The sequence below is a fragment of the Salmo salar genome, chromosome ssa05 (genome assembly GCF_905237065.1).
Source record: "Salmo salar chromosome ssa05, Ssal_v3.1, whole genome shotgun sequence".
Taxonomy (NCBI): Eukaryota; Metazoa; Chordata; class Actinopteri; order Salmoniformes; family Salmonidae; genus Salmo; species Salmo salar.
In genome coordinates, this window is record NC_059446.1 from 57601141 (window position 1) to 57613295 (window position 12155).

Below are 12155 nucleotides of genomic sequence, written 5' to 3' on the forward strand. Positions count from 1 at the left end.
AGGGCCCAAAGTTACTGTAGTTTCATTCAAATCATTTCACGTCCATTTAGAACAGCTGTTCTTTGTAAAGGATAAAACAGCCACTTATTGGACTGCTGCAAAGCCACAATTGCATGTTGTACATACAGTGCATTCAGAAAGTATTCAGACCCCTTCACTTTTCAACATTATGTAACGTTACAGCCTTATTCTATAATGGATTTTAAAAAATTATCCTCAAATCTACACACAGTACCCCATAATGATAATGTGAAAACAGGATGTTCGCAATTTTTGCAAAAGAAAAAACTGAAATACCTAAGTATTTCATCCTTGAGATACTTCTACAACCTAGGAGTCCACCTGTGGTAAATTCAATTTATTGGACAGGATTTAGAAAGGCACACACCTGTCTATACAAAAGATCTCCCAGTTGACAGTGCATGTCAGAGCAAAAAAACAAGCCGTGAGGTCGAAGGAATTGTCCATAGAACTCAGAGAGACAGGATTGTATCAAGGCACAGATCTTGGGAATGGTACCAAAACATTTCTGCAGCATTGAAGGTCCCCAAGAACACAGTGGCCTCCATCATTCTTAAATGGAAGAAGTTTGGAACCATCAACTCTTCCTAGAGCTGGGCCCGCCCGGCCAAACTGAGCAATCTGGGGAAAAGGGCCTCGGTCAGGGAGATGACCAAGAACACGATGGTCACTCTGTCAGAGCTCCAGATTTCCTATGTGGAGCTGGTTGTCATTCCGGAATGTTCTCCCATCTCTGCAGCACCACCAATATGGCCTTTATACTAGAGGGGCCAGACAGAAACCACTCCTCAGTAAAAGGCACATGACAGCCCGCTTGGACTCTCAGACCATGACAAACAAGATTCTCTGGTCTGATGAAACCAAGGTTGAACTCTTTGGTCTGAATGCCAAGCATCACGTCTGGAAGAAACCTGGCTCCCTATGGTGAAGCATGGTGGTGGTAGCATCATGCTGTGGGGATGTTTTTCAGCGGCAAGGACTGGGAGACTAGTCAGGATTGAGGGAAAGATGAGCGGCGCAAGGTACAGAGAGATCCTTGATGAAAACCTGCTCAGGACCTCAGACTGGGTTGAAGGTTCCCCTAACAAGACAACAACCCTAAGCACACAGCCAAGACAATGCAGGAGTGGCTTCGGGACAAGTCTCTGAATGTCCTTCAGTTGCCCAGCCAGAGCCCGGTCTTGAACCCGATCAAACATCTCTGGAGACCTGAAAATAGCTGTGCATCGATGCTCCCCATCCAATCTGACAGAGCTTGAGAGGATCTGCAGAGAATGGGAGAAACTCCCCAAAAGCATGTGCCAAGCTTGTAGCATCATACCCAAGAAGAACAGAGGCTGTAATCACTGCCAAAAGGTGCTTCAACAAAGTACTGAGTAAAGGGTCTGAATACTGATATAAATGTGATATTTATTTTTATAACGTTTTAAACATGTCTATAAACCTATTTTTGCTTTGACAATATGGGGTATTGCATAGATTGTTTTTTCCCCCAACCTCATCAATGTAATTCATTTTATAATAAGGCTGTAACGTAACAAAATGGGAAAAAAGTCAAGGGGTCTGAATACTTTCTGAATGCACTGTAGTAGAGGCAATGTATCACTAATCCTTCATCTGACCATAACCAAGCACCCTCGGAATGTATGAGCTTGCACTGTTCCTTTAACACCAAATTCCATTGGCTTTTCAAATGAGAGATTACCATGTTATTTTTGCAATAACTAAACACTATTCAAAGTAGAAGCATGGACAACAGAACTGTAAAAAAAAGTACTTCGATTTGTAGCTATTGTGGTACACTGTACTGTAGTTCCATATTAAAAGGTGAATTGGATTAAGGTGAAATCCATGTTTTTAAGGCACTGTTTATGCATTATATTTGAGGGATAGCCTACTATATTTCAGGAGATTAGCTAAGCAGTGGAGTATCCTACGGAGAGTAATAAAATATGACATTACATATTGTTTCATTGTTTTTCTTTATTTTCATATTTGCACAGATAACTTAATCAGGAACCAAAAAAAATATACCAGACAATAAAGTACTAAAAATCTGAAATAGAAATCCCCCCCCCCCACACGGCTGTGCTCTATGTGGCGTACCGCTTCGTCCACTGTTTGGCTGTTCTATCATGCTCGGCTCTGTTTGTCGTGTACTGGGTGGCGATGCTTCCAACCAGGGGATCAGCTGAAAGTGAAAAACAACATGAGGGAAATAACAGTTAGAGGGTGGTGAATCTTGAAACAATTACTTTGCTCAAAGTGATGAATTCTAAGAATTTTTAACTACTTCTGAGTTAAGCCAGCTTATAGTGGTATCATAAGGAATTATAAATGCAATATAAGGCATTGTATGTGGGCCTCAAAGTGATACCCATAATAAAAAATAAAAAGTAATCCATATCTGAGCACAAAATTACACCAAAGAAATGGACCGGTATTTGTTATTTACCATGTTACCAGCAGATTTAATTTGACCCTTCTCAGGAGTCAGGAATACTAATATTTGTTCTGGTATCATATTTCCAGCCTGGGACAGGTGCAGATCTGAAGAGAAACAAGTAAAAGGGGACAAGGAAGCCAGTTAGGCTCCCCGATGGATATCTTACCTGGGTTACAGTCTGTGAGCAGAGAGCAGATGGACAGTAGCACCTTGGAGATCGTGAGGGCGGGGCTCCAGTTGTCCTTCAGGATGTCCAGACAGATCACCCCCTGACTGTTGATGTTACAGTGGTAGATCCTCGTCCGAAACGTTACCTTGAGGAAAAACAAAAGTACAAAACGTACATGCTATAGGCATATTTAACATAACAAGGCTAGAGACTCTAGATCAAAATCTATACGGAACAAAAATATAAACTCAACATGTAAAGTGTTGGGGTGAAATAAAAGATCCCAGACATTCTCCATATGCACAAAAGCTTATTTTGTTGGTTTACATCCCTGTTAGTGAGCATTGCTCCTTTGCCAAGATAATCAATCCACCTGACAGGTGTGGCATATCAAGAAGCTGACTAAACAGCATGATCATTATTACACAGGTGCACCTTGTGCTGGGGACAATAAAAGGCCACTAAAATGTGCAGAATGTTCACCAGAGCTGTTGCCAGAGAATTGAATGTTCATTTCTCTACCATAAATTGCCTCCAACGTCGTTTTAGAGAATTTGGCAGTACGTCCAACCGGGCCTCACAACCGAAACCACATGTAACCATGCCAGCCCAGGGCCTCCACATCCTGCTTCTTAAAAATAAAACATGCATTTAACCTTTATTTAACTAGGCAAGTCAGTTAAAAATGAATTCTTATTTACAATGACGGCCTACACCGGCCAAACCCGGATGACGCTGGGCCAATTGTGATACAGCCTGGATTCAAACCAGGGTGTCTGTAGTGACACCTCTAGCACTGAGACGCAGTGCCTTAGACCGCTGTGCCACTCGGGAGCCCTATGGGATCATCTGAGACCAGCCACCATGACAGCTGATGAAACTGAGAAGTATCAGTCTCTAATGAGGCCCTTTGTGGGGAAAAACCTATTCTGATTGGCTGCGCCCCTACCCAGTCATGTGAAATTCCTAGATTAAGGCCTAATGATTTTATTTCAATTGACTGATTTCCTTATATGAATTGTAACTCAGTAAAATCATTGAAGTTGTATCATGTTGAGTTTATATTTCTGCCTGCCACAAGGAGTCGCTAGAGTGCGATGACCCAAGTAAAACCTCACCCCCGCCAAACCCTCCCCTAACCCAGACAACCCTGGGCCAATTGTGCGCCGCCCTATGGGACTCCCGGGAACGAACCTCAGGCTGTAGCGATGCAGTGCCTTAGACCGCTGCGCCACTCGGGAGGCCCTATACAACAGGCTTTTAAAGGACCAAAGAGTTTTGTCTGCTTCGTGTTTTCATTTTTGCCAAGGAAAAGTTGCAATACTGGTATCGTCCCTGACTTAATTCAAGCGTCAACTACTGAGGCTCAATGTGGGTCTAACCTATATTTACAGAATCATTTCAACACACAAGGCAGAAAATATCTAAATGTGAAAGAAAAAAATCACATCCACAGACTGTTCTGGCACCCAAGTGGAGGTATCCAATGCCCTCTGTTGGTTAATGAGAGTACTTCAACATGTTAACCTGTTAGGGCTAGGGGGCAGTATTGACACGGCTGGATAAAAAACATACCCGATTTAATCTGGTTACCACCCCTACCCAGTAACTAGAATATGCATATACTTATTACATATGGATAGAAAACACCCTACATTTTCTAAAACTGTTTGAATGGTGTCTGTGAGTATAACAGAACTCAAATGGCAGGTCAAAACCTGAGAGATTCCTTTACAGGAAGTGGCCTGTCTGACCATTTCTTGAACTTCTTTTCCATCTCTATCATTTACTAAGGATCTCTGCTCTAACGTGACACTTCCCACGTCGTCCATAGGCGCTCAGAGCCCGGGAAAAAACAGAATGTCGTCATTCCAGCCCCAGGCTGAAACACATTATCGCCTTTCTCAAGTGGCCGATCAAGGGACACTGGGCTTATGCGCGTGACCCCGACCGCCCCCGCCTTTGGGATTTTTTTCCTCTGTTTGCCGAAAAGGAGATTCCCTGTCGGAATATTATCGCTTTTCTACGAGAAAAATGTCGTAAAAATTGATTTTAAACAGCGGTTGACATGCTTCGAAGTACGGTAATGGAATATTTAGAATTTTATTGTCACGAATTGCGCCATGCGCGCGACACTTCTTTACTATTTCGGATAGTGTCTGGAACGCATACGAACAAAACGCCGCTATTCGGATATAACGATGGATTATTTTGGACCAAACCAACATTTGTTATTGAAGTAGCAGTCCTGGGTGTGCATTCTGACGAAGACAACAAAAGGTAATCAAACTTTTATAATAGTAAATATGATTATGGTGAGTGCTAAACTTGCCGGGTGTCTAAATAGCGAGCCCGTGATGCCTGGGCTATGTACTTAGAATATTGCAAAATGTGCTTTCACCAAAAAGCTATTTTAAAATCAGACATATCGAGTGCATAGAGGAGGTCTGCATCTATAATTCTTAAAATAATTGTTATGCTTTTTGTGAACGTTTATCGTGAGTAATTTAGTAAAATGTTAGCGAATTCCCCGGAAGTTTGCGGGGGGTATGCTAGTTCTGAACGTCACATGCTAATGTAAAAAGCTGGTTTTTGATATAAATATGAACTTGATTGAACAAAACATGCATGTATTGTATAACATAATGTCCTAGGGTTGTCATCTGATGAAGATCATCAAAGGTGAGTGCTGCATTTAGCTGTCTTCTGGGTTTTGGTGACATTATATGCTGGCTTGAAAAATGGGTGTCTGATTATTTCTGGCTTGGTACTCTGCTGACATAATCTAATGTTTTGCTTTCGTTGTAAAGACTTTTTGAAATCGGACAGTGTGGTTAGATTAACGAGAGTCTTGTCTTTAAATGGCTGTAAAATAGTCATATGTTTGAGAAATTGAAGTAATAGGATTTTTAAGGTTTTGAAAATCGCGCCACAGGCTGGCAGTGGCTGTTACGTAGGTGGGACGCAAGCGCAAGCGTCCCACCTAGCCCATAGAGGTTAACAGGGAAATCCTGTCAAAATGCAGGGATGGTAAGTACCTGTACATATGCTGCCGGCTGTGCCTGCTGTGTTCTAGAAACTGGAGGAAAATAAGTCATCCTCATTTCCCCATTCTCAAAGAGAAATTCCATATTGTAATGAAATTATCAAATGTGACAAAACAATCCAAATATAATACAATTTCATTTGAGCAAATTTTTATGAAACGTTTGGATGTGTTTTTAGCACATGGAATTAAACTAGCGAACTAACTAGTGAGCTAACTAGCCAAGCTACAAGCTATGTTTCAAATTGGATATTTAGTTAGTGTTTGTTATGTATCAAATTGCATAGGCTACCTTACAGTCCCCCCTCCTTCTCTGGCAATGACCCGACTCGTACTGGCAAACACACACAAAATATGCACATATGGAGGCACACATGCAAATAGCTCTCTTGCATCTGGAAAATGAGTCTCGTTTTTTTGTTTTCTTTTTCGCTGTGGTGGCAACAATTTAGCAGCAGCACAATATGACAAACACTGTGATCATCGCCGCTCAAATTTTTTGCTGTGTATAGCCTGAAGAACACGCAAATTAATGCTAAGTAAATCTGTCCCATTTATTGCGTGGGACTAAACCAAGATGACCATTTTGTAGTGTAGTGACTGGTAGCTGACGATTGCCCAGTACCTTGGGTGGTTTGAAGGGGTAGTCGGGTGTGAAGGCGATGTCCAGGAAAAAGACCCCTCCCTCGTAAACAGAGCCCGGTGGTCCCAGGATGGTTGACCTCCACTCATAAATGTTGTCTCCTTTGGGACCAGCGCTGGAATTAAATGAGATAAAAAGTTACAGATTATGTTATACTATTAGCCTGGCCACAGATCTGTAAGTGCTTTAGCCAACTCCTTTGTCGTTACCCACCCGGAAAACCAAAGGAGAAGTGTCCCTAATTGGTGTAAACTGGACCACGTTCTTTGTTATTGTTATGGCTCAGGTCGCTTGTGTGTGTACTTCATCTCATTTCCACAAGGGACAAATAACTTAAAGCGGCAATCAGCAGTTGAAAAAATTACAAAGCATTCTCCCCACCCATTTAGGTAAAAAGCTGAGGGAGAGGGCTAGAGAAATGTAACCGCTCAAATTCATAGACAGATATATATATATATATATATAGTTCTGATGGGGTACAACAGTTGAACTAAGCTCATAAGGTTATAGAATAAGTTATGGGTACATTTATTTAATTTAGAAGTCCCAAACTAGATTAATCGATTGTCCCTTTAAAACTACTGCACCTGCAAAAATGTTGTCTGAAACTGTTTAGAGCCTATTATCCCTTGGGTTTGTACTCACATGGTGACCACACAGCTTTATATTGCTTGAGAGAACAGTACATTCTCTCTCAAGCTTCACAGAAGAAACCTCCATTCACAACCAATCCCTGATGACGTGCCTCTGTACCGCAACCCACATTGATTTCCTCAGAGCAGATCAGCCTTCATCCTTGGTACATGCTGAACACGTAGTGGAAATTATCTAGGGAGTGATGACTACAAGGCTGATCCAACACAATGTGGGAGATGTAAAATTCTGCTTCATGTAGATTTCTAAACACCAGCAGCATTTTAAGTCAAAACATTTTGATCAAAATAGAAGGTGCAGCTTTATTTTATCAGCATATGGGACAACATGAGAAATCAGAAAGTAACGCAAGCCTTTATGAATAAGTGGTAAAAATCATTATTGTTTGGAGAGTCGCCTGTAGGTATTGACCATGGCAATACGCAAGACACTGGGGGCGGATTGGAAAAGAGAAGATGAGCTCAAATAAAAACAACCTGCAGTTTGGCGGAGGGTCCAGCGTGATATCTGCCAGCTCTTTCTGAATCCTGCAGAAACAAACATGCCTTCAGATCAATCATTGATTGCCCAGCCATACCTTACACATCTTTGTTTTCTCAGCCATGGACTTCCAAAGGTAAAAAAAATTAAAAATGGCACAGATATTTTGGTCCAATACAGTGAGGCTAGAATATTTTGAAACACAAATAAAGCACAGAGAATATCTTAGTGCTAGCTACAATCATCTAGGAGATTAACCCACCCCTCTGACTAAATGTCACATTGTTGGTGTTGTGTGTAACAACCAGCCAATATTTCATGAGGTTTGGGTGTGTTACCTCTTTGCGCTGGTGGATAGCAGCTTGGAGGTCTTGCTCATACTGGCTTTGGTCTCTCGTTTCTTGCAAGGTGTGTCCTTCGGTTTGTTTTGATTGGAGGAAGAAGACGAAGAGCTAGTGCTGACACACGAATCCTTATCCGACATACCGGTTTGGACAAGAAATTAGAAGGAACCTACAATGCGATTGTGACGCAGCAGTTGAAGAAAAAAAAGCAGTAGCTTTGACAAATGAAATTGCTTTCAAGCCATTGCAAAATTAAATAATGTTACAGTTATGACAGAGCACCTTTGACGTTCTAGGAAAAATAGCTACCTCAACATAGCTTGCGGAGATTACCTAAAAACAAGCCACTTCAACACAGCTATGACTGGAAGTGACTTTTTCGTAGCAGGTTAGGAGAACATACGCAGTAGGTTAGGAGAATTAACATAGCTGGTTAGGATAATTAGGTTAAGGTTAGGAAAAGGTTTAGTGAAAATGCTCTCATAACATGCTAGGAAAAGTTATTTCCGGTCATAGCTGTATCGAAGTGGCATGTTTTTAGGGGGTGCCTAGGCTTAACGGAGATGCCAACAACCTGATGCATCTGGTTTTCGGGGATACAGCTTATTCAACCTAGCTTCCTTTTCTGCTGAAAACCAGATGTGGGAAGTGCACTCAGGCGTTTTATTTTACACCTGCTACGTTAGGTTACGGCAGAGGTTTCCAACAATTTTCGGTTACTGTACCACCAACAGAATTTTGCTCTGCCCAGAGTATCCCCTCATGTGCATTTTACCAGTAGGCCTATGGTCTCATGAGTCTTTAAGTACCCTCTGTGGTTAGGCCAAGTATCCCTGGTTGGGAACCACTGGGTTAGGGAGTCCCATACAGCTTGCTGCTTGGCTAGTGCTCAGTTGAAATAAAGGTAATTGGCTAGCTGCCACCCCCATCCCTGCTCTGGCAATAATGTTGTGATTATGGATGGTTGAGCAAACAATGTTGGACAGCCCTGATATGGCAAGCCTCCATTATTCCCCAAATGTAATAGATCATGAATGATGTGAAAATATAGCTAATTTACCGTCAGCTAATACTAAAAGCTCCCAGAAGGAACAAATGGATCCATGGTGGTGAACAACAGCTAGTTAGTCTGTGCGGCCAACCACCATTTGATGGGAACATTCTCGGGCCTTCTTCACAATAATTAATGTTAGCGAATATCTCTGGTCTGGAGTTACTTGCTATAGCCTATTCGCTCCGGGAGACCTGAAACGTTAAGACAATGATCTCACACATTGATTTGTGTGTAAATTACAGTTCTCCCGGAGCAAAGAGGCGATAGCAGTTTGCTAGTGAGTTCGCCTACAGTAGTTTACGTTTGCAATTGCTTGTGCCAAGTCAAGCTGGTTGGACTAGGTTTTGTTAACTAGGTGGACATTAACAGCTGGCTACATAACCATCTAGCTAGCTAGTTAACGCTAGTCAAACGTCCGACCTGCTGATTTTCTCGCCCCCCGTTATTAGCCGACAGTTTGACTGCCCAGACCTTAGCCAACGTTAAGCTAGAAAGTTGGCAAAAATACTGTAGTTACATCAACGTTTACGCCCACCTCAACCTTTCAACATTCTGAGATATTTAACTTAGCTAACGTTAGTTGGCTAGCTATTTGGCAAACAACGTTACACCATAGTGAAACTAGCTTAGTTACTACTAGCTTGAGCTAGCTAACGTTAGATTTATTTCCTGAGCCAGGCAGTGTCACCACAAATGTGTCTGTTGAGTCGTTAACTAGCCGTCTTTTCCAATACAAAACAAGTTGAATACACTCAGAGAACTTCAATAAATGTTATAGCTCATGAGACATATTCAATATTAAAAGTAACGTCAGCCAAGTTGCAAATTACCTCCTTTGTGTCTGGATCTCCCCACTGCCTGAGCTCGTGCAAATCGCCTTCTGTGGAACGGAAGTGCCGCGGGTGCAGTGGAATCATAATTGCGCACTCACAATAATGAAGGCAAATCGGCGCACAGAGATCATTCAACATTAGGCCATCGTAGACTGATATGACATTTTGATATCATACATTTTAAAAAAAATGCACGAAAAAGCACATGTCGGATGAGGGCCAAGATAAAATTTGGAGTATCACTGAATATGGGGTCACCAAGTCAGGGTGTGTGCGAAGTTCATATATGCAGAAGGCAGATAGGTTCAGAGATGAACATCTTAACGCCTGTCACCAACCACAGGGGGTTCACAGTTACAGAACAGAAAAGTATAATCACAAGCCAACCAGTGTTGTATTGGGTGCTTCATTAATACAAGTGCACAACAAACCACCCTGCCATGCCAGAGTAGCCAGTAAATGTACAAGTCCTGCCTCTTTCACAAGCAGACCTATATTTCTGTGGTCTGCCTCAAAAGCGTTTGAAAAAATACATACAGTACAAACAAAACCAGAGAGCATAGAAGAGCATGACATGTCAATTGATGCAAATCTTCCTCCTGTTCCATGCAGATACCATTGATGACTGGAATAGGAAATTAAAAAACACACAATAACCTAGAGTAAAGTAAAAAGAGGATATAATCTGCATTTTGTTCCTGGAGCCACTATGAAAACAAGGATACATACTGTATAGTTGAGGGACAATGCTCATCAGAATAATAGTCTTTTTTCAATACAATAATTCCAACATTCAGATATTGGAAAATAAAATCCCAATCTACTCTTTGTATAAAAAAAAGAAGCTTTCAAGTCAACAAGGAACAAAGGACAGTTCTTTACAAAGAAAAGGTAGATACAAAGTTTGGGGGGGAGGGGGAGAATTACAGGTATACCATTGCACTTAGTGAGTGTGCTTTGAAAGGCTGGGGAGAGAGGTAGAGAAGTACAGTGGGGGGGGGAAAGGGTAACAGTGGAAAAGTCAGACGGGGATCTATGTGGCGTATCTCTTCGTCCACTGCTTGGCTATTCTGTCATGTTCCGTTCTGTTGGTCAGGTATTGTGTGGCAATGCTCCCCACCAGAGGGTCCGCTGCAATGACAAAAAAAAAGGATGCAGATCAAAGCATACATTAATGAATAGAATTTCACAGGTGTATGGTTTTTGGACTCAGAGAGAGTTTAGAGCATATTATTACATTGTATTAAAAGATGAATAAGGGCTTCTTTTTTTAAAGATCATTTAAATTACATCAACAGGTTCAACAGCAACAGAGCTACTGTCCCTGGGGAAGGGAACGCTGGAACACCACTAGAAGAGCTGCAGACAGTCACCATCTCTGTGTGTAGATGTTTCATGCTGTGAGTCTACACTATCTACACAGAGATGGTGATCATGTTTCATGCTGTGAGTCTACACTATCTACACAGAGATGGTGATCATGTTTCATGCTGTGAGTCTACACTATCTACATGAGAGATGGTGATAATTCGTCATGTGGTGAGTTTACACTACTGCCATCTGTGTGTAGATAGTGTCAACTCAAATGTAATTTAAAAATCAGTCATGAATCACCAACTGAATTGAGAACACTGCAGCTTATGATGTGGACATTGACAGGTCTCTTACCTGGGTTACAGTCTGTGAGCAGAGAGCAGATGGACAGCAGCACCTTGGAGATGGTGAGGGCGGGGCTCCAGTTGTCCTTCAGGATGTCCAGACAGATCACCCCCTGACTGTTGATGTTACAGTGGTAGATCCTTGTCCGAAATGTTACCTGGCGAGTAAAGGAAAATACAGCATTTATACACTGCTCAAAAAAATAAAGGGAACACTTAAACAACACAATGTAACTCCAAGTCAATCACACTTCTGTGAAATCAAACTGTCCACTTAGGAAGCAACACTGATTGACAATACATTTCACCTGCTGTTGTTCAAATGGAATAGACAACAGGTGGAAATTATAGGCAATTAGCAAGACACCCCCAATAAAGGAGTGGTTCTGCAGGTGGGGACCACAGACCACTTCTCAGTTCCTATGCTTCCTGGCTGATGTTTTGGTCACTTTTGAATGCTGGCGGTGCTTTCACTCTAGTGGTAGCATGAGACGGAGTCTACAACCCACACAAGTGGCTCAGGTAGTGCAGCTCATCCAGGATGGCACATCAATGCGAGCTGTGGCAAGAAGGTTTGCTGTGTCTGTCAGCGTAGTGTCCAGAGCATGGAGGCGCTACCAGGAAACAGGCCAGTACATCAGGAGACGTGGAGGAGGCCGTAGGAGGGCAACAACCCAGCAGCAGGACTGCTACCTCCGCCTTTGTGTAAGGAGGAGCAGGAGAAGCACTGCCAGAGCCCTGCAAACTGACCTCCAGCAGGCCACAAATGCGCATGTGTCTGCTCAAACGGTCAGAAACAGACTCCAT

At 42.3% G+C, this 12155-nt stretch overlaps 2 protein-coding genes across 2 annotated transcripts in view; both read right to left on the reverse strand.

The window, feature by feature from the left end:
- Nucleotides 1-1984: 1984 nt before the first annotated feature.
- Nucleotides 1985-9866, reverse strand: LOC106605267 (ubiquitin-conjugating enzyme E2 E1). The gene is made up of 6 exons (XM_014200714.2): nt 9688-9866; nt 7798-7972; nt 7456-7506; nt 6308-6440; nt 2634-2781; nt 1985-2212 (listed from the first exon to the last, which is right to left on the reverse strand). Exons 2-6 carry the CDS (start codon nt 7941-7943, stop codon nt 2115-2117), a joined length of 576 nt encoding a protein of 191 aa, XP_014056189.1. The 5' UTR covers nt 7944-7972; nt 9688-9866; the 3' UTR covers nt 1985-2114.
- Nucleotides 9867-10077: 211 nt separating this feature from the next.
- Nucleotides 10078-12155, reverse strand: part of LOC106605266 (ubiquitin-conjugating enzyme E2 E2) — a 33453-nt gene continuing 31375 nt past the window's right edge. The window contains exons 5-6 of the mRNA XM_014200713.2: nt 11359-11506; nt 10078-10821 (exon numbers count right to left, since the gene is read on the reverse strand). Of these exons, the coding sequence (XP_014056188.1) occupies nt 10724-10821; nt 11359-11506 (246 nt within the window). The 3' untranslated portion in view covers nt 10078-10723. The remainder of the gene's footprint in view (nt 10822-11358; nt 11507-12155) is intronic.

Coding starts and splice junctions, on each gene's coding strand:
- LOC106605267 (XM_014200714.2), bottom strand. CDS start 7,943: ATGTCGGATAAGGATTCGTGTGTCAGCACTAGCTCTTCGTCTTCTTCC. Junction 2,782..6,307: donor ACCCCTTCAAACCACCCAAG/GTACTGGGCAAT, acceptor TTTTTCCTCAAG/GTAACGTTTCGGACGAGGAT. Junction 2,213..2,633: donor GCTCACAGACTGTAACCCAG/GTAAGATATCCA, acceptor TTTCACTTTCAG/CTGATCCCCTGGTTGGAAGC.